The sequence below is a fragment of the Myiozetetes cayanensis genome, unplaced genomic scaffold (assembly GCF_022539395.1).
Source record: "Myiozetetes cayanensis isolate MyiCay16 unplaced genomic scaffold, myiCay2020 scf14, whole genome shotgun sequence".
NCBI lineage: Eukaryota > Metazoa > Chordata > Aves > Passeriformes > Tyrannidae > Myiozetetes > Myiozetetes cayanensis.
Genome location: NW_026087048.1, coordinates 7,834,197 through 7,860,463, shown reverse-complemented (window position 1 = coordinate 7,860,463; position 26,267 = coordinate 7,834,197). Strand labels below are relative to the sequence as shown.

General features: G+C 36.4%; 2 protein-coding genes across 2 annotated transcripts in view; one reads left to right on the top strand and one right to left on the bottom strand.

Annotated features, from left to right (window-relative positions):
• The window catches only part of WDR72 (WD repeat domain 72), a 108,979-nt gene extending 108,681 nt beyond the window's left edge, over window positions 1-298 (bottom strand). Inside the window, exon 1 of the mRNA XM_050309687.1 lies at window positions 288-298. The gene's annotated coding sequence lies outside the window, so the exon portion shown is untranslated. The remainder of the gene's footprint in view (window positions 1-287) is intronic.
• Window positions 299-11,252: 10,954 nt separating this feature from the next.
• The window catches only part of LOC126636939 (protein unc-13 homolog A-like), a 33,329-nt gene continuing 18,314 nt past the window's right edge, over window positions 11,253-26,267 (top strand). The window contains exons 1-6 of the mRNA XM_050309714.1: window positions 11,253-11,360; window positions 12,666-12,695; window positions 15,755-15,854; window positions 17,687-17,804; window positions 19,516-19,639; window positions 22,441-22,576. Of these exons, the coding sequence (XP_050165671.1) occupies window positions 11,339-11,360; window positions 12,666-12,695; window positions 15,755-15,854; window positions 17,687-17,804; window positions 19,516-19,639; window positions 22,441-22,576 (530 nt within the window). The 5' untranslated portion in view covers window positions 11,253-11,338. The remainder of the gene's footprint in view (window positions 11,361-12,665; window positions 12,696-15,754; window positions 15,855-17,686; window positions 17,805-19,515; window positions 19,640-22,440; window positions 22,577-26,267) is intronic.

The following is a 26,267-nucleotide window of genomic DNA, read 5'->3' as shown; positions in this document are numbered from 1 at the left end:
GTAGTTGATGCTAAACACATCTGACCAACAGAACCACCCAGAAACTTGGATGAAACTTGCCCAAGCAAGAAAGAACAAACGCCGCACCTTCCAGAAAAGGCTTCGCACCCACCAAAGAACCCAAAGTCACCGCTCTTGGCCACGGCGAGACCCAACCCCATGCCCGAGGGAGCAGAGCCCTGGGGCACACGGGGCAGCCCCGCCAAGGGACGCCGGCGGGACGGGGAGCGAGCCCCGGGCTGGAGCCGGCGGGGGAAGGGGGCTGAGGGGAGCATCCCCTGCCTTACCTCCAGCGGCTCCCGGGCACCGCGCGGGGGTCAGGACCGGCCGGGAGGGAGCCGGGACAGGATTTATCCCACGCGGCAGAGGCAACACCCAGCGAGGGCGGCGCGGGCCGGCGCCAGCTCGCTCTCCACGCCACCGCCGCCCTCAGCCCCGTCAGCGAACGGGCTGTCGGGGCCGCTCCCTGCTCTGCAGTGGTGAGGGCGAAACACGGGCTGGAGGAGAGTTCCGTGGGAACAGCGGGGCTGCAGCCTGGCTGCTCACCCGGCTGCCCCTCACGGCGCTGCGGACCCGGCGCCCAAGGCTCAGCTGCCCCTCAAAGACACCCCCGCCGGGTGATGAGGCGCAGGGAAACTTTCACCTGCCTGCCCTTACCTTAAGTGCAGTGAAAAAGCGTCTTTCCGCTCTCGGGAGGCGGGTGGAGCGGGATTTCCCACAGGTGCGGGAAGCAGCAGCTGCTGGATGTCTATGCCCGAGGGCAGCGCCCACAGAGCCGGGCACTTCATGGAGTGCGGGCTGCGTATCGTCCAGGGTGTGAGTTCTCTAAGTTCAGGCATTTCAGTCTGAAATATAAACTACAGTGAATAAACACATTAGGAAGGTGAAACGTGATGTCTGTTCAGCAGTCTTCCTCTTCTTGGTTCCAAGGTCAGTCACAGAGAAGTCTGAAAAAGATTCTTGTGAGGGGGAGAGCTGAGCTGGCTGCACAGTGTGCATGTGAGCTCATCTGAACTGCTGAAATACTTAGTCACAGTCACATCTAGGACTGCAAACAAAATTGTGAGACACATCATTATGTTAAAAAAACCTCTCTAAAATCATGTTGTCCTAAATTTGCTTGCCTGATACTTTTCAATTTTTTTAAAAAAGAAATTACAGTGAAATCCACAGGGAGTTGAAAGGATGCTACGAGATTTAAGTATATATTTGATACCTATTTTAGTATAATAAATGCCTATTTTAATAAAATAAATGTGGTAGCTAAGGTATGCAATGTTTTTATTTTAGCATTACTGAATTTGCATTTACAGTAAAACTATTTGCCCAAGACATCTGCCTCGAGATAAATAGTAATGTTCTCAAATGTGCTCCACACTCTCAAATGTGCGTCAACAGGCTACATTTCATGGGTACGCAAATGCAATAAATAAAACCAAAAGCCTGTGAAGTTTGTAACATACTGAAACATATTTCCTTCAAACTATTGTTTTGTTTTGTTTTGTTTTAGCAGGTTTGTTGTTTGGATTTCAAACTCTTTTTAATACAATAAAATAAGAAACTTTAAAGATCAGACTTCTTAAACCACGTCACTTTATGAATTCTTTTATGTAGACAAGTCCTGAAAATGGAACTTCAGTACAAAGGGTATGTATGATTAGACTGCATCAGTGTAGAACAGTGAAACATGGTATCTTAGGTGAAAACATGGTATCTTAGGTGTCTCTTTTCTGGGCTTTTTTATGGAGATTTTAGTAATAAGCAAAATAAGATGATACAAGTCAACTTACTTTAAAAACCATAATACTATTTTTCTCAGAAAAGGGGAACACTGACCCTTTAAAGTCAGTAGAGAGAACTGGAACCTCAGCCTAAGTTTTTGTGGTCCAAAGATGCTCATCAATGCTGTGAAATAATTGTATGAGAGCAAGTAACCTAATGGATAAACTAGATATTGCTTGAGCTTTTTGACGCTTTGTGTGGGTTGTGAATTCTACCTGTGAACCTAAATAAATTATTTTGACAGCCTCTCCTTAATCATCAATACGTGGAGGTTTCCATAAGAAAAACTGTCACATACATTTTAGCACAATTTGACACAAAGGGAAGATCACACCAAAGACCTTAATTGCATCTTTTGCTCAGGCAGTGTCATGAAACTGTGATTCCTATTTTGTCTTTCAACACCATATTTGTTGCCTTGGTAGAACAAATCACTCCATAAAAGTAGTACACATTAATATCGTATAAATATATTTCATAGAATCACTGAATGGTTTGGGTTGGAAGGGACCTTAAAGATCATCTATTTCCAACCTCCCTGTCATGGGCACCTTCCACTAGGCCAGGCTGCCTTTCAACCTGACCTTGAACATTGCAGGGATGGGGAATCCACAGCTTCTCTGGGCAACCTGTGCCAGTGCCTCATCACCCTCACAGTAAAGAATATATTTCTAATATCCAGTGTAAAATTACCCACAAGCCATTCCCCCTTGTCCTGTCATTACATGCCCTTGTCAAAAATCCCTCTCCAGCTTCTTTGTAGGCCCCCTTCAGGCAGGAAATAAAAAAAACTTGCTGGAAATTGTTTTGTTCACATTCTGCTATTCTTTTAAAAATAATGATTTGGCTCTGAAAAATTGCCTTATTTATAGATATCCCAAGATTTTTAATATAACATTATCCAAGGTTTGGGAACTCTTGTAATTTCTTTTAAGAGACTAGAAAGTGAGATTTTTATGCATGTTTCAAGAACAGAATCTAGGATTTTAGGTGTAATTGCCTTGAGTATGAGGGTGAAGCAATAATTGAAATCATTACTATAACTTTTGCCTGTTATTTCTGAAAGTGTTGATATGAGGATCAGCTTCACAGAAGTCTGGTTTATTACTCTTCCTGTGAAATGCTCCCTTGTTATGTCCCTTTCTCACTATCCCTGGTTTAGCCATCTCTTATTTCCTTGAGCAAAGAGAGTCACAGAATATTGCTGTTACGCCACTGAAAAATCCCACTTAGGCCATAGCAGGTGTAGGCAAAGTACTAGGATGAGGTTAAAGATTTGATCCTTAAATATTTTTAGGTGGTTCGGCATTTTTTTAATGTAAACACTTCTCCTTTTTTTTTTTTTTACGTAAGTAAATATACACACACACATTAAATTGGAAATGTTGTGTCAAAGACAAGACTTCTACAGGAAGATAAAATTGCAGAGATCAAGTATTCATATGTATTTCCCTGGTTTGTGGCCCTGGTTCTTGGCAAGAGCCTGCATTGTGGGGAATACAGAATGAACGGATTCATCAACCTCCCTGCTGAGAACACCAGCTGGATTTGCATATGAAAACAAACTATGAGAATTACTTTGGCTCTACTTTTATGAATAACTTGTGATGTTTACAGAATATTCTTCATTTGGAATCCGTAATGAATCAGCATCAGGCAAGGGCAGTTCAGTGATGAACACACACAGAGGAAAAGGGTGGAGATAATGGAACGTAGACATGGAAAAAATCTCTCCTGAAGGAAGTAAGATTTTTTTTTTCTAAAGGGAATTTTCTGTATCACAGCTACAGGAATCAGTTGTTAGTTGTATTTTTGGCCATTGCTTTCACAGGCTGTTACAGAAGGCTTGCATTCTAATTCTAATCCTTTTCTTAATTTTTGCTCTGACATGCAAACCACGTCATCTCATTTTATCCAAATGTAATTCTTTTTAACAGAAGAGGTAAAATTAGGGGGTTTTAAGTATTTTTTCAGATTCTTTTGTTAAAGAGGATTTCTTTTGGCTTGGTGAACTAGTGCTAGATTCAGAAATGCAATGCTGCATTACAGACTTGGGTATTCAACTACTTGGAGATATTGTACAGCTAATTTTCCCATTGGTGGTTTATTTTTCTCATCTGTAATTTAATAAAAATTATATTTACTTCCATTATGAAAAGTCTTGACATCTACTAATGAAAAGCACTTCAAAAACTTTGAAAAAAACTTTAAGAATGTGAAAAACTGCCCCTGTTTCTTGTGGTCTGGGGTTGTATGAACCTGAACCTGTACATTCATACTTCTGATTAAAAATAATATTGGCCCACTATTTTATTAACCATTCAGGCCATATAATAATTTCAGTCTCTGTCGGGATTATCATCATCCAGTAATTAATTTCTCTAGTTTTCTTCCCTTTAGCTTCTTTTGAAGTTTTTTCCTCTTTATCTCAATGGGCAGCAAAGCAGTTTCAATAAACTAAAATATTTACCTGGCCTGGATTAGTAATCAAGGCATGTTTCTGAGATGAATAAGAGCAATTAGTGGTTAACAACATTGTTGACAGATGTTACATACTGAAACATGAAACAGCACTAGCTTAGATTGCATTAGGGGATAGTTGTCAAGTCCTGAGAATTTACTGTATTATCTTATGTATAATGTGATGAAATATTGATGAAAAAATGTAACATTTCATGTCACTGGAGCTATTGTTTTGCAAATATGGGTATGTTCACCATTGTCTGGACTTCTGGAGACTTAAGAATGCTGTTGATTAAATCAACAAACCTTTATGAGAATAAATGTAATTTCACAAATTGCTGTCAGATAAAAGGGTGAGATAAGTCTGTATTTGTTACATTGTGGAATTAAAGCCAGCCAGGGCTTGGTAATACAGAAGTCAATCTCTTAATAACTTCCTTACAGGCTTTACAAAATGTAGGTTATTGCTTGTTTTTTTCCCAGAAAATAATAAATTTGTAGTCACTACATCCATCAAAGGGGTAGTTTCACAACATAAATAATTTTAAAATATGAGTAATCAGAATGGTTTTGCTTGTTTAGTGTAATGACCAAGGAATGTCATACACGCTTTGAGACACCAGAGGGAGCAAAGTGCAAACAGGGAGGAAGGGAAAATCCTATTTACAGCTTATTCTGCTCGGAATGCAAAAACGTGGTTTGTTATTTGAATTGCAGTTTAACTGCATTTTGAGCTTGAAGAAGTAACCTGTTCTCACTTAATGCTTTTGTGGGACATGAGAATCCAGGAGAAAGAAATTACCTATTCTGTTTTTCTACAGAAGCAGAATAGGAAATATTTGGGTTTCTTATAGGTATGTATCTAATGTGGGTTTTGGGGTATAAATTAATTTTTTTAAGAAAACGAAAAGGCTGAAAGTGCTGAGCTATTACAGATTTTTAAGAAATATTAATTTAAGTAGTTCATATGTAATAATTTAACAGAGATACAGGAAATAAGGATGTCTCATACATTTTGATTTCATGGCTTTTCTTGACTATAAATATTTGAAAGTGAGCTGAAGAGAGAATTACAATCTTAAAAATATGGATGCAAAGCTCATACAGATTAAATGCAATCATTGAGCGTCCCAGGAATGGAGGATTTTAGAAAACATTAAGAAAAGATACCTTAAATTTGCAGCATATGTAGTTAATTGTAGACTCATAAGATTATCAGGGTTAGAAAAAATTCTGCTAAATAGCAGAGTGCTCAAACTGAAACTGTTGGTCTGTTTGCTCAGGAACTTTTGGTTTCATTTAAGAGGAGATGAAGGAATTACCGAGCCGTGCCTGATTTATTGGTAGGAGCTTTGTTGTGCCACCTTTCTTTTTGTCACGTGTAGAGCAACACTACTGACACCAGCAGAGCTGGCTGGGTTCAAGTGCTCCTATTAAATCAGAAGTTCAGAGGGAGGATTGTATGAGCACAAACATACAGGAAACAATGAAAAGTGACATCTGGTTGAGATTTATAGTTAGGACAAGATAGAGAGGCCAGAGTAATGAATCTGGTGCACAAGATTAGTAAAATTGAATTTCTTGAGAGAAAATAATCAAGGTACATGTTCTATGGTATTTAAAAAACAAAAACAAACAAACAAAACAAACAAACAAAAACAAACAAAAAAGAAGTATGTTTACTCTCCGGGTGTAAATTTTTAAAATAATGAAGAAAGAGACAAACTTCTTGTTGTTGTCTCAAACTTTTCATGTGTACTATGAAATACAGTTCTGTATTTTAGTACTTTTCTTTTTTTCGTTTTGTGAAGTAAAATGTTTACCATGCTGTGTTTTAAGAGATTAAGATCTGGAAACACCTGAAGTACATTTGGAAATGAGAAATCATTGCTGTTTTCCAGACCAAGTCAGACAGGAACCACTAGAGGTCTCTGAATGTAAAATAAAAGCAGCCAAGAGGGTTGCTGAGGCTACATCAGAACATGTGGAAGAGCAATACAAGCGACTGGAACATATTTCCTTTTATAGGGAACAAACTGGTACTTCTAACAATGAACTACTGAGTACAAAGGTTTGTTTTGGCCTCTGATGAGCTGTTTGTTTCTTTTGAAACTTATTCCTTCTAATTATAATGAGCACGGTGTAATTTTTGTGTGGCAGCAAGCAGTTTTACAGAAATCATACCAATGAGCAGAATAGACTCCAAAGGAGAAAACACATCTCTTTTACAAGATTTATATTTCCTTGCAGTATTTTAGGTCACTTTTTCTGGTCTGTCTTGCTGCACAAAGGGGATGATGTTTTCTGGGGCGTGAGGCTTCAGTGGTTCAAAAATCTCCATAACTAAGGACACAGAGGTCACAGTGGAGTCAGAACTGTTCCCAAACTTAAGGCCCAGAATCAGAGCCTGTGATCCTCTTGCCAGTTAGTGCAGTAGTACAATGTTTGTTTATATTCAGTTTCTATGCATGCAAAATAGTAAAAATATTTTTCTTTTCATAGCATCCTTGATTAGAAGATCCAAAAGCACTGTACAAATACTAATTCCAACACCATTTTCAAAAGATAGGTAAGTGATAGTTTACTGAGTCTTCATGAAATTGAAGTCAAGGAAAGGGAGATGTGAAGTGACATGCAAAATTTGCATAAAAAGCCCCTTCAGGTTAATGTGAACTGAATAATCTATTTTTTTCTAGAATTTAGGTTCAAAAAAAAATATATGGTTTTTTTCAATACCTCCAAGTATTCAATCATTCAAAACTTTAAAATTTGGGGCACTTATTTGTAGTTTAAATACCGTAATGTAATAAGAACAAACCTGTGAGATTAGTCTTCTTTTAGTTAATAACCTACTATCCTGTGACTATCACAAATATGACAGGTAGAATATGAATCTATGACAAGTTACTCTGATTTTTGTTGGTGTTAAAACTTCAGGATTGTTTTGTTGCTGAGACTTCACTACAGTTTTGGAGACTAATAACAAGTAGATATTTCAATGAAACTTCTATCTGTATATTTGATGGTTAATAACACAGAACATTTTGAAGGAGGGCCCTTGGTTTGTGTCCCGTTGGAAAAGGGTAAATGGAGTGCTTCCAACTCATTTATCGAGGTGATTCCTGTGAAGCCCAGAACACAACCCCTGTTCTCCCTAACCACAGTTGCTCCAATCTTTTGGAGACAAGGACAAAACTGATCTAATTTGTAGTTCCTATCTGCAATATTGCTCATCGTTTCTCAGGGTCAGAAATCAGCTGATTGATTTTCTGCTTATCCTGTCGCTTTGATGATGTATCTCTTGATAGCATATTTTGTTAGAGTTCATTATTTCTGTCTTTTATCACTTACAAGCTCTACTGAAAATTATAGAATACACCTGGGGATGCAGAGTCTATATTTCTGAAAGGCAGAAATGAACTGTCTGGGAAAAGTGTTTTGTTGGTTTTTTTCTTGCTGTCCTGGTGAATTCCTGTTCATGGGTTTCAGCTTTCTGTGTTATAAAGATCACCATAATGATAATATAACTATTTATCTTTGAATTTTACCTGAATTGTGCATAATTTATTCCTTATAATAGACAAAAATCTTCTACCACTAGCTCTTATTTTAAACTAATGACTGGCTTCAAGGCAAATGCAAAAATAGACTTTATCACTTAGTCTTCTGAAGTGACTGGCATATTTCTCCATGTGCTAGTGTTGAGGAGATGCTGATGAATGAACAGCCGAAAATTTCAATGCATATAATAATTTGCAGAGAAGTAAATTCTCTTTCTCCTCAAGGAAAGAACTTCGGAAGAAAAATAGCTAAAATGTTGGTGTTCCAAGGCCAAAATCTCTTTAAAAATACACATGGATCAGAATAAAAATAACCAAGAAAAGATGGCTTCGTGATGGTCTCAGACAGAAAAGTAGGTATGCAAGGAAACTGCTCTTATATTCTGTATTTTTAATATCAATTGAAATTTGGAATTTTTTTCTCATCAAGTTTGGTTTCTAATGTTATCTTCAATAACTGATATATATTAAACCAGCAATAGGCTGTGTATTCCTTTTCCTATGAAAGTTAGAATTTGTCTTCCACATTCTTTTGCAATCAGTATTCAAATGTTCTCTGTTCCTTGTTTTCCTTTTGCAACATATTATATTAAAATCTATGAGGTCATGACCTTAGTTATTGCATTTCAAGTATCCTGTAGACAAGAAACTTCCTGAAAAGAACAATATGTAGTTTTACTGCCAAGTAGGTAAATCATCAGAGTGAAGTCTCCTTGCTTCTGATGAATTAACTGAAAGATGGTGGCAGGCTTTAATCTGCTACTGTATGCTATGTGAATTCATATTAAAAAAAAAAAAAAGAAATTAAAAAAAAGGCAGATTCTCACTAAAAAAAATATTCTCACAAATGACAACAATCAAATCATCCTCGTATCAGTTGAGAATTTGGATTGGAAAATAATTAGCTCTTTAGGAAGCTGATCACTCAACAGTGTCAGGTCTCAGATGACAAATCTATACATAAAAGCATTGTTATACATATTTTTATAATATATTGAATAGAGTGAAGTCAGTATAGGCAGTCCTGAAATAGTTTAGGTAAAAAATACAATGTAAACAATTTTGCTCCTTTTTTTTTTTTCAAATTTCTTTCTAAATTCTTGATTCTGCATACAGATCTGGAATGTTGGGACCTTTTAACTGAAGTCAACATATAGGGCTGAAGTGTTATTTCAGGCATTAAATAGGAAATTGAAGTATGGAAAAAGGAAAACATTGAGGAAGGCATGGCTGAGTAACTGGATAATTTTTTGAGGTACTCAAACTATCAATTGGTGCAACATGCATGTTGTACTGCAGCCTCTACTCTAGTGTGCTTTAGCCAAACACCATCTTGACAGCTTGTTCCAGCTCAGTGCTTTTCACTATTCCTTTGTTAAATATAATAAGTGCTTTTTCCAAATGAAAGAGCATTTGTACATGCACTGCTCTGAGTCCACAGTGACCTTCTGCCTCTGTTCAGGTATTCTCTGCATATTTCTTACCATAAAGTCATAACACCTTTCCAAGTAACTTATGTAAAAAACAACCATGACATCACAGTAAAGTAAATGAGCCACAGTGGCTGCTGCTGCAGCTGCAACCCCAGAATTCCAGGAGAAAATCAGTATTCCACAGGAAGGGCCCTGATATTTGAGAAGGGGAGTGGAAGAAAGGAAGAAGAGCCAAGTTTGCACAGTTTCAGAGAGACACAGGGATGCAGCTGTGTAACTTTGATTCATGCTAAGGCTTACTGTGAACTGCATTTACTGAATCTTAATAGGCACTGATTAGATTTTTCTTCCAAGGAAATATTTTTTGTCATGTGATCCAAATACACAGTTTGGGATCAGTTTCTCAGCCAGGATGTACCAGACTAGCTCTGTTAACTACAGTGGAACTCCAGTGCTTGCATAAGGTGGAAACCTGTCCCTTAAGAGTATCACACTGCTGTGGGAGACCTGATCAGAACAGAATTCAGAAGAGAGAGATGCAAATATATTAATCTAAAACACAAGACCAAAATATAATATGCTAACTTCAGATTATGGCATAGCAGCATGACCCTAAAACAACATAAGTACTTCTTATCTCACTTCTAGAGAAGGAAAAAACTCTACACATATTGTACATAGTGGCTGTAGATTTTCATGAGAGCCTGAACTAAATTTTCTTCAATGTCACATTGAACAGTTTGACCTTGTGGACTATCACAGAATCACAAGGAAACTCTCAATACCATCTAGTCCAACATCCCTTCTTGAAACAGGGGCAGCAAAGAGCAGGTTGCCCAGGATTTTGTTCAGTCAGGTTTTGGGTGTCTCTGGGGACAAAAAGACTCCACATCCTCTCTGGACAACCTATTTTAGTGTTAAAATACCCTCACAGAACAAAGAGGCTTTTGTTATGTTCAGGTGAAACTGTGGGTTTCGGTTTGTGCCCATCACCTGTTCACCTGTTATTAGGCAGTCTTGTTTACAGCCTCCCAGCAGGTTTTTATAAACATTGATCAAAGCCATCCTACCTCCCAAAGGTTTCTCCTGGCCAGGCCAAACAGTCTCAGCTCTCACCTGTCTTTTGAGGTTTGACTTCCTCCAGACCCACTTTCTCAGAGCTGCAGACACTCCTTAACTCAGATATATGCACTCCCCTCTGCTCCAAGGACACTTCCTTACTTGAATTTAAAACCTAAGTATTCAATTATAATATGATGGAGACTGAAGAATTTACAAAGGAAAATACTATTTATCTGTGGAAATATATATACTGTTAACCACAATTAAAACAAAAAAAATAATAAACTCCAGTTTATTATTCAATAATCTGAACAACTAGTCATAAACAACACCATTTTTATGATAATTTCAGTGTTTTGAGTATTTTAAGATTTAAAATATTTTAATATTTCATGAGAATATTTACAATCCTATGAAGTGCTGTAATAGAATTAGAAATTCATAAAGTATAATAAAATCCAATTTTTGTGCAATATTTATTCACACTATTTTAGAAAATTAAGGCTACTTATGCCTAGCTATAGCAAATACTGTAAAATGTGTGTTCTGACTATGTGACTGTTAAAATATAAAAAACGCGTGAACTTTCTGTATTCCAATTCAGATCATTTGCAAGTACTAAAATCAAAGTTTAAGAGCTCCAAAAGTATGTCCTTAATAAAGTATTGCACTGAGTTATTTCTGGAAAAGATGGCATCCAGAAATTTGTTTAGGCTGGAGACAGCTGCATACAGCAGATAGCAGCTGAGGAAATGAGGGTGAGGAAATGAGGGTAAGGGAACAGTTCTAATATTTCTCTTTTCCATCTCTGTGTGTAGAGAGGGAGAAGGAATTTGTCGTCAGTATTTTACTGCTCCATCAATTGATTGGCTTTGCTCCAAGAGCAACATGGGAGGAGCGAGCAGCAAAAGTGAAACACGCTTGCAGTGAGGGAACAGGAGCAGAAGAGTAATTTAATTCAAACCAAACCATTTCTTTTACTTTTGGGAAGAAAAAGCTGAATTCAATGCCTGTTCTTTAAAATATTTTTCTACTGAAATGGAACTTCTCTCTGTAAAAGGTAGGTTTTTCTTCTCATAGAAGCTCCTTCACCCATGTGACAAATATTTAGTACGTGGCTATAAGAAGCAACCTCATAGACTGGAGATGTGCATTGTTTAAGCTGATAACAATATTTCTTGCAGTACTTCCTTCCAGGGAAGTCAAGTAAATGCAGTGTGTAAATTCTGCACTCTTGTAGTGCAGTTGAGCTGCTGCAGTGTTTAGACTCTGCTGGTAGCTCAGCAACATTTTGGCCCTTCACCATTTGTGTTAAAAGTGAAAGCTTTGTCAGTGTGAGAATGGTGGAATTATTCAGGCTGTCAGACAAACAGTCTGCAAATATGCAATTCCATGGCATTCTTAGGGACATTTGGGACATTTAGGGAGAGATGAAAACAAAAATAAGTAATAGGTAGGTAGGTGAAGTTAAGCAAGTGGAAAGGATATTGGAAAACAATGGCAAGCTTTTGGGAACCTTTGCATTGTAAAGTTTTGGACTTTTTGTCTTATTGGCAATTACTACGGTCCTAAATGTAGCAGTAAAATATACCATGTACACATGAGTGTATTGGTAGAGCAATTAATTAGTGTAGGACTGCAGTGATGTTTCACTAAAATTAAACTGAACTGTTTTACATGCATTGATATGGCAGGAAAATTTAAAGAATATTTAATTATGTTGTTTAAAAGTTTAAATTTAATGACCTTTAGGAGTCAGATACTTGATAAAAAATTATGTCCAGGTTAGATTTTCATAATTATGATGATATGAATCCTAATTCTATTCGTTTAAGGGCATTTTTCATTAATGGAAGTGATACCATAATGTGGAACTTAAGGTTGCTGAGCAAAATAAGGATTTGAAATGTTCACCGTTTATTTGGTAAGGTGTTTACTGAAGTACATCCTTTCTAACAGCCTGAGTAAATACAATGTAATAAGGGATTCTTTGTAAGATGATAGAAGCTAATTTAGATTATATACAGTCTGTGAGCCTTCTGTGTCTGTTGGGGAGAATTTTGAACTAGCATTAGGAGGTGATGAATAGCACACTACCCTTCCTGGACACCTGCTCTCCATTCTGCCCTCTGTGTTGTATCCATGTATTTATTAGTTCTTGTAAGGTGCAAAGAGTTTTCACGTGTTATCTTTCCCAAAGAATTCTGAGAAATCATATTATTGTCCCACAATGAGGTTTACATTTTTCATTTTTGATTGAGTTTTTTTATACCACATAGGTCTTTTAGATTTTATTTTTCATAAAATCCATTGTCAAGCATTGTTAAGGTATTATCTGAAAATAACATATATTTTTTTTATACAGTGAAAAAAGGAAGGTTGGATAAAATGACTGGTAAGTCTGATTTCCCTTCAATTTCTGCTTTACATTTTTCTTTCTTAGGCATGTCTGTGTCATGCTAAAAAAATCACCTAAGCTTGGGACTACTTTAGTACATTTGATCAACAGTTCAATAAAAATAAATAAATGTGGAAAGAATTAAAAATTATACATATGTTTTAGAGATCGAATTGTCTTTATGAGGTTGTGGCCTTGTAATTTTAAGTTATAAATTATTGTCTCACAAACTAGTGATATATAAAGGATATTCCCACTAAAGCAATTTTTTACATAATTTGGTGACCTAAATGTGTCATCAGTCAATAGAAACCATTTTTTTATATAAAGAGAGTGCAGTATTTTAGTTTAGCCAGGATGTGGAGGAGATTGTATCTGAATTTTCCCAGAGAGGAAATACAGGTTGGAGCTACTGATGGCCAGTTATAGAGAACAGGTCTGTGCCCCAGCCAACAACGGGAGCAAAGCCAAGCTGCCCAGAGCTCTCTAAGCCTGATTACAGGACCAAGATTTAGCCAGGATGGAAAAGAACGTCCAAACTCAGCCAGAGGTTTCTCAGACAGAGATGGACTATAAATTTAAGGCCTTCAAGATCTCTGTAATTACTAGTTCTCAAGAGAAGCTGATACACAACCTAAGCAGTGCAGCAAAATTTGCTAGTAGATGTCTGGTTAATACATTTAAGCAAATTCAAATTGTTTATAGTTATCTGAATTAAAGGTAACCTTAATGGGCACAGATCAAGCTGCTGGTTCTTGACACTTCTAAGAGCAGGCTGTGAAATCTGTGTTCAAAGTATGGACTGAAGAATCTTCTCTTTTTCATTGAAACCCTAATGCAGTCAGAAAAATGTTCTGCAGGGTTCAGGAAATCTTATATTTTGTTGATGCTCAAAAGAGGTGATAATTTACAGAATATCATTATCAAACAGAATAATTTGTTGAAGGTAATTTCAAGTTTCTTTTGAATGCTGTTGAAGACTTGTTAAAGCCATAAATAATGACAACAAAATTTGAATGATAATTGGTCATGTTTTCTGGGGCAGCACCATTATGCAGGTGGTAACTGAGAGCAGCCTTGAAATACTCTCATGTTTCTCAGAATTCTGTGATTCTCCTGTAGTTTGTTTACTCCTTTGTGTAAACTGCTATGAAGCTTTTTTGCTGTGTTTTGGGTTGAAAGCTGAAGGTCTAAGCAAGTGGAAAAGCTGCTGTTTCCCAAAAAGTTGCACTACATGCATCTATTTTTTGCCAGCTGAGGGGCTGCAAGCCACAGTAATGGCATCATGGAAACAAAACTGCTTATCATGAAGCAAAACTGACAGCTCCTTTCCACTGCCAGGGTATTTTAATTATATTCACCCTGGACAGTGTTATTCTTCAAGGAGGTTATATACTCACAGTTATTTACAAGGTACAGTATCTTTTTCTTACTTGGCACAACTCATGACATCTAAAGAAGGTGAATTAGTTGTAAAGCACTGAAGGTAGTATTTAGACCCAGAGAAGAGCCAAAGAAGCCAAGGAACTACTGGAAAAATAGCTATTTTAAAAAGCAGATGACAGGGTTTCAGGCAAGACAATAGTGCAAACAGTCCAAAATATTTGTATTTTTTGTGATAGCAAAGGAGGTGAGGAAAGGTACAAGGTAATTAGGTTTGGTCATCTGGTCTGGCATGTGAAATTAAAGTTAAATATAAAGATAATATAATAATGAAAAAGACTACTACTAAAATGTATTTTAATTATGAGGAAGGTTGGTTATTGTATTTTTAATTTACATGAGTGCTCTACATGGCTGTGGGTTGCTATTTTTCAGCCAAGTCATTTAGAATTCTTTTGAAAATTCTCCAGCCTTGAGTTGCAGCTAAAAAACAAAGTCCTGTTTGAGTGGACTGGTGCACTGAATTATAGAAAATAAACAGATAACATTGGCCACTGTTGAATGTGTTTATTGAACAAAATAGTTCCTGTTACATGATATCTTTTGTCCTTTGGTCAAACATTATAATCAGTCCTAATCAATAAGATCTACATACAGGATGTACACAGCTAACTCTTCACACTTTTTGTTAACTGCAGTGTAATTTGATACAACCTATTCAATAATCTGTTGTAGACAGTGACACCTTCCCTGCAACTCAGACTGTTTGATTGACCTGTTGTAAAACACACAGCTCAAAAATTCTGTTCTTAGCTACCTCTTGTATATATATTTTGGCAGTAGTTCTATTAAAAAAATAAATTTTTTTCAGTCCTGTGTCAATGTTGATCCTTATCTAGGATGCTGGAGGGTAGTGAAGGATGTGTTACCTGCATGCAAGTGGAAAAACCACATTCATTGAGATGATCTAAAACACCTTTTACTACCTTAGATTCCTGTATGAGGCCCTACATGATAGAGCTTTCCCTCACTTCTTTTGCCTTTTTCTGGCAGGGATATTTTCAAGCCCTTTGAAATTTTTAAAATTTTATTCTTTTTGCTGTTTGAGTGCAATTTATGAATATTCATACTGTGGTTTTACAAAGGCATTTACAAAAATACGTGAGTTCATTTGAGGTTGCATCTGAAACCCATTTTGCTGCTGCATCTCCATCAGAATCTCCATTAGATTCATGCACCAAGACTGAATTACATATTAAGTCTGTGGCCTTGCCTTAATCGGACATAAAAACCCATCAGCCAATCATCCATATTATCATAGCAATGGAAAGGCAAAGAAAATCATAATTTTCAGGAAAGGAGTTGTGTGCTGGTTTCATGCAAGAGCTGTCAGGGAGATTGATAAACAGTAAAAAGCCATGTCTGGAAACTGATCTTTAAAATACTCACATGTAGTGAGACGTTCTCTCCCACCTGTCAGGGACAGAGATTTTTCTGTCATAATCCCATTAGAATTAATAAGAATTTTCTTGTTCAAATCCACATATTTGAACCACACCCCTGAATGTTTTGTATGGAGTAAGAGTTAAACCCTTACTGCCGTGGGGTTAAATGTTTCCAGCTTCTGGAAAGAACTGAAGTGGTGTTTAATGTGCTGGTTATTTCTTTTTCAGATGCATCCAAAACCTATGTTGTTTTAAAAGTCCAAAATTTGAAAAGCACTACAATTGATAGACGAGGAAGTGACCCTTGCTGGGAGCAAGACTTCATGTTGTAAGTAACAGGGAATTCTTATCAATTGATTTTGTTGTGTCTTTGCTGTATTTGTGTAGTTTAGAACAGGTTAGTACATGCAAGGCTGTGTACACACCACAAAAGCAAGAGGTGTCCAGCTCAGAGAAAAGCTCTAGCCCTGGGGAACAGAACTAAAGTTTTGCAGGGTACATTGCAGAACAAGGCCAGGAGTCAACAAGGGGAAGAATTTGTCTCCAAATTTGATTTCATATAATGTTTTAGGAATACAGGAATGAGAATAAAGAGAACTCAAATTGATCCTCAAGCATCTTGATTTTTGTTCACTCAATTTCCTTTTGGTGTGACTCATATTTTTATGCATTCATTTATCTCCTTAGCTGCCAATTTAGGTAGTTTCTTTATCATTGACCCCAACTCTTTCTCACTTCTGTCTGCAGATCTCTGTCTGCTCCACTCAGCTCTCCATCTCGTTATTCTGTTGTTATTGTCCTCTTTTCTCTAGAGCCTCCCACACACCTCACTGGTCAGGAGGTCCAAGCATTTGTAAGCTGCCTGACACTCTAAGGACACCTGCTTCCAACTGTCAATTCCAAAGCAGTTAAACCCAATAAATATAGTCTAATTAGATCCTGAGTCAGTACATTCATCTCCACCATTTTTGGTCCCTTCTTTTTTCCCTGCACAAATTTTTCTCTGTCACCACATTCCTGTTGTGGGAACATAAATTTAATTCCTGAGGTCTAGAGTTGCTTGAAAATTTTTTTCAGAATTCAACATTTAATTTGCTGTAGTTCTTTTTAGGAAAATACCATTTTAATAATTTTGTGTGTTTTCTAATCCAAGTATTTTAATATTTTGTCAGGCACAAGACTTGTTTTGAAAAAATTTTTTTGTATTTTCTGGTTCCCTGAAGAGTGTGTCAAAATATTATTTAATACATTTCCTTTGCGGTTGTTTAAAAGGTTTTCTTTTGATCATATTATATATAAATGAGGGTTATATGACATCACTGAAAATGAGCAATTTATTAGGATTATTTTCTTAGTTGGCAATGTAAATCTTGTCAAAAAATACTAAAGCACTTTCTAGCATGTTACAAGGTTGCTGTAGCTCCATCTACTGCCTGCTTCTCTATACAACAATGCAGACTTTTAGAAGGGATTATAAGTAGACATTTACAAATGCATTTAAATAGTTTTTGGTGAATCATACTGTAGTTCATTTTCTTAAGAGCTTCACTCCATCTCTCACAGTAAAAACTATGTTCTGTTTCACACAGATATTACCAGCTTGCATTTCAAAAATTGCATATTTTTTAACCTTTCAATCTTCACTTTCATTGTTGTTGGTACAACAGTTTTAAAGTTGGGGTCTAAAAATATAGACTCTGTCTTCCATAACATATTTATAAAGAGAGAAGCTGAGCAAAACAAAAATTCAATATATCTATTCAACTGCATGAATACAGCAGATAAGTAGGCACTGATGCAGCCAACATAATGATTTCTGAGAGTGAAGTGATGAGTTAAAAAATTGTCTCATAGGTGGCACCCCTGGCCCTCCTCAGATTTCATTTGTTCTTTTCCTGATAACTTTAAGTACAAAGTAATTCTCTGTGGTTCACCACACAATAACTTGAAGATTATTTTAATAAAAATTAATTCAGTCAAATGAAGGCTATGTGCAATCAGTCACAGCAGAGACACCAATGCCTAGTATTTTATGACTATATAGGAAAAAAACCACCTCTCTATCTCCTGTAAGTCACTAACTTACTATTGTAGATTATTGAGCAGTGGAAACTGCATTTCCAGTTTCAGTTTAATGGTTTCTAAATTCATTATTTTTAGTGAAATCTGTGCTGATGGAAACGGCTTCATTGTAGAGCTGTGGAAGAAAGGCTTGCTGTGGGATAGCATTTTGGGAGTTTTATGGATTCCCCTTGCAACTGTGGAATATGCAACAGATGTAAGTTGACTTCCTGTGGAGTTATAGAACACTGAGTAAAATCTAACAAATTTCTCAGTCTCCCCAAATACTGTAATGACATTTATGATCAGTTTACACTTCTATCTCCTCTGCTCCAGTCTGCAATGGTAAGGCATAATGTGCATGTGACTCTTGAAGTGACAACTGAAATGCATTATCCAAAATCCTGGAGAAATGGCTGAGATACTGAGCCAGGTATTCTACAGGCAGTCAGTTAATTCATCTGCACTCATGAACTGTTAGGGAGGCAGGGGTGGTTTGGTTTATATGATTAGAGTGAAAGAATTTTACATTAACTTTCCAGGCCTGGCTCTTCATTGTGTGACTTTGGGAAAATCTCTATTAAAGGGGGCAAAACACTGTTGTTCTTTCTCTCAAGGGAATTGGCCATTGTCTCTGAGAGGAAAACAGAAATTTGCCCTGGTGGAACTACAGAGGAAATTAATGAGTGTATAGAGAAGGATGAGTGGAGAAATTGGGTCAATACCAAGAGTTATGTATCCAGCATAGTCAGTTGGCCACCAGAATGAGCATACTTGCCCTCAGTAGGATATCAAATAAGGAAAAAAGGTTTCTGGGAGTGTGGAAATACAGAAGCAAACTGCCTGTGTTGCAGAGTTTTCTGAATTCAGAAAAGGTAAAAGGTACCTTATTCTAATATTCCACAATTCTCCCATTCATAAATGTGCTATGCTACACGTAGTCCATGGAGTCTGTTTTTTAAGTAACTCAGACTTACAGAGGATTAATTTAATATTTGCAAAAGTTTTTGCCTTCTTTAATTTTTCTAAAACATTTTGAAGATGAGGTAAAGGAGAGAAAATCAGAAAACCACTTCCTACAGTATCTCTCATCAGACCCTTCAGCAATTTCTTTACAGGAAATAATAAATATTCATATATACATTGAACTGACATTTCAATGATTCTATTCAGAAGATGGAAGCAGGGGAAGAAAGTAATTCCTTCTTAAATTAGAAGTTGCTCTGTATCTCAGCTGCCAAGTGCCATTTCCAGCCCCAAGGCAAGTTGTTCTGCTCTGCTGCCCTGGCTGTTGTTGAGTTACAACTTGCTGACACAGAGGTTGTGGCTTACTAGTAAATATTGAAACTTTAAACAAACAAAGATGAAAGATAAGAGAATTTTTTCTTAATTTCTTCATATCCTCTAAACCTTCATTTATAATTAATCCACTGCAGAAGTTTCCTACTTATTTATCCTGCTTGTCTTAGCCCTGCAGTTCTGTTCTGGACTTTATACCTCAGAAATAAACTATAAGGGAGCATTACTTCAGAAATAAGTTTTTTGGCTTTGTTATTAGTTTATATGGATTGTTTCAGTCTTTCTACAATGTACTTATTTGGCACCAGTTCAAAGGGAAACTGGAAAATCTGAATTGAGAAGTGTAATTTTCAATATTCATATTTCTTGTGTCTTAATCATCTGACAACCTTGATGTGTATTCATCTATATTGTAGAACAAATGTTATATTATTTTGAATTCAATGACTGTGAGAAAACTTGATGAAGTCCTAAGTAATACTTACACAAACAAATTTGGAAGAGTCTAGAATGTATATCTAAACATATTGATGGAGATTCCAGTTGACTCAGGGGATACCTCATCCAGTAAAAAAGTGGATAATGCAATAAATCTTGCCCTGCTAATTTTCATAACTTCTTTTTCCTAGGAAGGCCCAGGTTCCTGGTGGACATTGCATTCTGAAGTAATAAAAAATGGAAGTGAGATTCAAGGCACAAAAACACCAACTTCCCATGAGATCTTATTAGATGTCTACTTTGCATTACCATTTGGTGAGTTACAGATTAAGGTCTCTCTCCAGCATTCCAGCCATTCTGTATTTCACTAACAGTGGAATGTCCATTATAAAAGGAGAAAAAAAAATGGTACAAACTGTACTTCTATTGCACAGGTAGCCCAGAGAAGCTGTAGATGCCCCATGTCTGGAAGTATTCAAAGCCAGGTTGGATGGGACTTTGGGCAACTTGTGGTAGTTGCTCCTGTCCATGGCATTGGGGTTGGGATTAGATGATCTTTAAGGTACCTTCCAAATGACACCCAATGATTCTTGAAACCTCCTTTGAATCAGCAGAATATTTTAGGTATGTCCTTACATAGTTTTTATATCTAGAAATCTACTGTAAATCTGTTACAGGAACTCTAATTGTGTAAATTCAGGTTGTTACCAATTTCAGGCTGATACTTGGAGGGAGTATTGGTTTGTATGTTCAAGTTTGGTTTCTGTTTTAAATAAATACATTTGAAAGAGTTCTAAAGACAGTCCCTGGGACTGCAGTGATGGAGCGCTGTGGAAATCCTGTAGAGGTCACTCTTACACTGTAGTTTTCTGCATAGAGGAAATCATCCAAAAGAATTATGTCTCCATTATTGAGAAAGCCACGTTTACCCTCTACCTGGAGTTTCGCTTGGACATTACATCTTGATTGCTTATTCTGTTGAATGGCTCTCAGCTCAGCTGGGAGCACCTGAGGGTCTGTCCTGGGCTGTTGGACTCAGTACAGCCCTTTATTATGAGACATTACACTGGGAAGGTAGAAGGCTGCAGTTACTTTTGACAATTCCTGAAAGATGTCTATCTGAGAATGACACATTCTGCTTTACCAATATGAATTCGTTTGGACTTGAAGCACTTGCATGTAATGACAGGGAGGCGTTTTCACTTCATTAGCTCACCATGACTGATTTTTTCTAGAAGTATCGTCTGACGTCTGACGTGGTAGCAACAAAATTGCCATTTCACCATTGCCATCTATACTAAGCTCCATTAAAAGGCTGTTAAGTAGAATGAGGATCTCGTATATTTAAAATTCTGCAAGCAAAGTCACAGTAATAAAATCCTGTTAGGATAAATACTACAGCTGGATTGCAAACATTTTTGACGTGTCTAAAACTCAAGTTTTTTTAAAGATAATCAGAGTTTGTTATAAAATACAATAATTTTACTTCAATATTATTTGGTCTTTCTTGTAAGAGAAGAAAATTTACAGGACGTATCTTTTATTTTTCTTAAATTCAGCATTAGAGACATACAGCATGCTTCTTAACATTCCATTACACCTTACATAAAAAGTATAAGAAATTAAAGATCACTTTAGGGAAGTGAAATGTAATTGGTAATAGCTACAATTCTGAAAATCATTTATGTGTCTTAGGAAGATCTCATTTTGACAAGTAGCCCACTAAAAGTAAACAGAATTTTTAACTGATGAATAATTTTGGAACATACCATGCAGGTGTTCACCTCTTAGACTTGGCTGAAATTCAGCTCATTATCAAATTTTTCATATACATTAATTAGCAAATGAGTAACAATAATAAAGGAACAATGATGAGATTAATCCCTGTTTCTGCATTAGTCACCACACTAAGTCACCAAGGGATTAGCAAATGACAACATTAATTGTTCTGATACAATTTTGATCAGCATAAACCAAGGTCCTGAAAAATCACAATGAAGTGATTGGGAAAACCCATGTGTCAAAGTAGAGAATTCTAAGTAGAGACCACTTTAGTTAGTGTAATAATTCACATATTATAAGTATATATTACATATATTACATATATTACAACCTACAACCTGTATATACTTACAACCTAAACATATACTTCCATACTTCCATAACCTTGCATATACTTATAACCTAAAAGTTGTTATTAACTTATGCAATAGGAAAACCAAAAGATCCTGTCGTTTTCCAAAGTATTATCTCTATCTTCTCCTTGTTTCACAACAGTGTTGCATTCACTTTGAGTAAAAGATATGACACAAATTTTTGGCAGTTAACCTGGTGTTAGTAAACAGTGTGAGAGGAAATAAAACATAGTTCCTAATATGCAACAAAACTTTAAAAGAGAAAAGAAGGAAAGAAAAGGAGAAAAGACATGGGCACCCAAAATTTTCTCATCATTATGGAAGAAAATGTCCTCAGTCAGGGTTAGGTCATGAACCCCTTTCTCTCCAGCTATTAGGATGATTTATAGGGCAAAATGCTCTGCAGGAAATCAGTTTGAACCTCCGTTTGCAGGTGAGACTTCCATGTTTCTCCCAAGAGCTAAGAACTTGGGGAAAAAAAAAAAAAGCAGTTCTAGGCCAATAGCATGTGGAATTAAAGTGGAGCCTGATTCCTTACATAAAACACACACTAAAAACCCCAACACAACTCAAACCCAAACAAACAAAAAACCAGATCTCGGAAGGCAGTGCATGGACACATAAGAAACACAGGGCAAGTTAAGAATTGAAGTTGGACTGCAAAAATTAAGAGATCAATTTCCTTCCCAACCCATCAATAGGTAATGTTTAAACTGTACAATGAAATTTATGTAACAAAAAGGTAACTGGTTTTTCTGGCCTTTCTAAATTTTCAGAGCAACAATCTGAAGATCATCTTGGAACTCTATTTCTGCTGTTCTCGTAATAAGTGACTTAATCATTATAATGTTTGTAATTGACTTCATTAATTCCCTATTACTGTAAATTTAATGAATTAAGGTAATTAATTTAATGTGTACTTCCTCCTTTGAGAAGTAAAATGGGCTGAAAGATTTCTAGCACCTTTTTCCTTCTCTACAGATACCCACAAAGACTTAGATTGCAGAGCCTGGCACAGAGGGCCACCCCTCCAAAGTACAAGACCTTCACATCAAGATACATCTGATATTTGGTCACCCATGCAAAGTGGTCTCAGCACACAAGAGAGCAAACAAAGGTATTTTACCTTATCACATCAGACATGTATGATAACATTTGTGGGTTTTTTTAAATGTCTGAATGCCAGAGTGATACTTTACAATCATTTTAAGCAAGAATCTTACTTATAGTTTCATGAACTTATAAACCCATAAGGGGTATATTTCCTTATTGTGGTGGGACAGAGCATGATAAATCTTCATATTCTAATAAAAGAAAAACCATGAAGGATACTGTCTCCTGTGAAAACAGTTTGCAAACCTGTGCCTTCTCAATAAATCTTTGGTGATAAGTAGAGAGGATTTTAACCTACAAAAAATGTAGGCATTGAAGAAAAGGCAACCAAACTTATATTTGGCTAATTCGTACAAGAGAAGAATATAAACTATTAATGATGCAAAAGGGGTAAATACCACTCTAGACTGTTCTGCAGCAGATTGCTGTGTATATATATACATGGCTTCAGAAGTACAGGTGGATTGATTCATTGATGGGTGTTCATTTAAGGTGATGTTTTAAAGGATAATGTTTTAAAGGTAATGCAGGTATTAATTAGCTTTGCTGTGTTCTTTTATGGCAGACACGTGTCTATCTGTCCTGTTCTCACCCTTGGACATGTGTCTACATAGAGTTCACCTATTCAATAGTGACTTTCTGAAAACTTATGAAGTGAAGCAAGTCCTGACATGATTTAGAGATTGCATCTGGAAAGCAGGAAAGACATTTGATTCTGTTTTTGAAGCTAATACATTTACTTAGACAGGGTACTCTCACTTCTGCAAGTTTTTCAGAAGAGAATTAGTATTTTCAATCTATTTCCTTTGAGCAAACACAAATGCTGGGACAAAAATTAAAAAATAAGGAAAAGATAATTTCTGTCTTTCTGCTTCCCTTAGTGTGGAAAATGATGATGCATAAAGAGAGGAAAGGGCAAGGTGGCAACAATTGTACTACTTTGATGCCATCACCTTCTGCTGAGTGGAGTTGAATGCTCAGGAGGGAGTCCAGTCAGCCTCTGAGACACCTCTCTGAGCAGAGAAAGCCTTCTATGCCTTGCTATAATCACTTCCCTTCTCTTGCAGAGGCAAACTGGGGAGACAAAAAGTTTTCTCTCTGTACTGCTCTCTTTGGCTTTCATATCAGCTGTCACAGACTGTATTGCATTTCATTATGGTGTCCTTTATCTATGGTAGTGCAGGAAAGACACTGTGAGCAGCTGACACTCAAAAAGGTGTTTCTTGATGAAGGGTGGAACAGGCTCTTGAGAGAAGCAGCAAGAATATATGTTGTGTCAGGCACTTGACTCGTTTAAATTGTGTCTAACAGCAGTGGTGCCAGAAAATTAGCTCAAACACAAGAGAAAATAGGATAAACCCTATTCCATTATGAAGTTATGTATTCTCTGAGGAAATGTGGATGCACTCAAATGACCTTTTCATGTACTCTAAAAAAGCGGAATCCTAGTGCATGTAACATGTAAATTACTGGGAAACAAATGACTCTGCAAAAAGATCCTCAAGCTCATGAATGCAGTTAGTCAGACATGCACATGGACAAGGCGCCACAGCATCTCTTTGCTTGTTGTCATCCTTAGCCTGTTTACATTTACTCCTAAGTCCTTGCAGGGTATTTACAGAGAAGTACAAGTGGCTCCTTAGGGGGAGAGCTGTCAGTAATGGCAGCATTCAAGGGCTGCTTCTCTGCACATGTCCAGTCATTAGCATATCATCTGGGTTGACATGTATTTTTCAAGAGAGATCTGAGCCTCTGAGCAGGTTAAGTTAAACTAAAAGAAATTAACCTGATCTGACTAGGGAATTATTTCCTTTACCTCTTTGTACCAAATAATTTTATTGAATTTAACTAAATCTTTATATTAATAAATTAGGAGTAAGCACTGAACTACTTGATATTATATTTAAGTGAAAAGTTCTTTCATCTAATAATAGCTATTTCCACAGGTTAGGAGCAGAAAGATTATGATTGTTTTAAAGCTTACTTAAAGATAGTGATGTGTATTTATTTAAAATAATTGGTTTTTACTAAAAGTCTGAGAAGTTAGGGAATTAGATTAGACTATGTGTTTTGAATAGCTGTAATAAACACCAAATTCACCTATCCTGTAAATATGCAAGTATTAATGGGGATAACAAGTCCTCGTTAAGTGTTTTTTTAATATCGATAATTATTTGTCAAGTCTTTGGTTATATATATATAAATGGTATTTATGGCAGTTGACTTTAAATGTAGACTGATAGCTAATTAAGTGTAATTGATGAACTTTTTCCATAAAGCATAAACTCACTAAATCAGATTTTGAAGGATGTAGTAAATTATTAAGTGACTTCTTATTAGAGCAATATATTTTCTCCCAGAGGCTCAGAAAAAAAAAAAAAAGAGTGAGAGAGAGAAAGGGGAAAAAAGGAAAATACTGGTAAAAACTGCAAACCAAAAAATACCTAGATTTTTCTCCAATGAATGAAATCGATGAATGCATGACTGTGAATTTATAAAAATTAGCAATTGGGGATTTACTGTATACTTCATTCCAGCTCTGTAGAGTAACCATACAATTGGTCAGCTGGCTCTTTCTGTTTGCATTATTAGTATCCAGTGCTGAATCCTGCTACTTGCAAGAATGAGGATTTCATGGTTCATCTCTTTGGTACCAAATATGTTGCTGTATATCCAGAACAGCCAAAAATTTCCAGATATGCCTGTAGTTCAAAACTCAAGTGAATGGCACAAAATTGATTAGTGGCATTTCCAAAAATGAGAAAGTGAAACAAAAATATCTTTTAAGAAACAACCAGCCAACCCCAAAGCCTAAGGAAGTACAGCAGCAAGGACAAGGATCTTTCTTTTAAAAAGAATATTGAGACATTCTGTGATACTTGTCTTCTCTGCACAACTGTAAATCAATCATTGGACAAGGAGAAAAAATTATTACATTTTAAAAAATTAAAAATCCATTATTCAGGTTTATTTATTTCTACCTGCATAGGCCACATGAGTAGATATCATGCATACATGGAAATGAAGGAGGGATATACTGCCCACAAACCCATGCTAGATTTACATAGATTTTTTAGACAAATTTGGATTTCAGTATCTGATTCTAAAGTGTTTGGTTTTAACAGTGTTTCCTCTGGTCTAATGTTTTGGGTGGTGGTAACTGTTGAGCGTTAAAAGGAGATATGTTACTAAAATTGGACTTCATGACCTGCAACCACTGCAATGTTGATTTCAGTGTAATACTCGGTAAACTGATATTAATTATCAATTAAGCAAATTAGTGATCGATGACAGCAACATACAGTTTATTTTTTCAAACTGATGAATACTGAAAAGGAAGCTTGAATGTGATGGTCTTAGAAGCTTCTTAATGCTTGAAGCATCCTGAGCATTAAATGGCTTCTTAAAATGTAATTAATCTTCCCTGGTTTTAAATACAGAAAGAACCAAATGATTGCTAAGGTCTAAATTAATTTGAAGTGATCATTTTACAGCCAATTCTCAAAAAATCTGTTTCATTATTCATGCCTAGATAACAGAAAAATTGATGGGCAGGCATAAAATTATTTCTAAACCATGAAAATTTCCACCACCACCTCCTGGCTACAGGTTATGAACTCCTTAAACTAAAGCCATATTTCCAGTACACAGCCATAACTGTTTAAGCAGATAATGTTTGTCCATGTAAGTTTGTT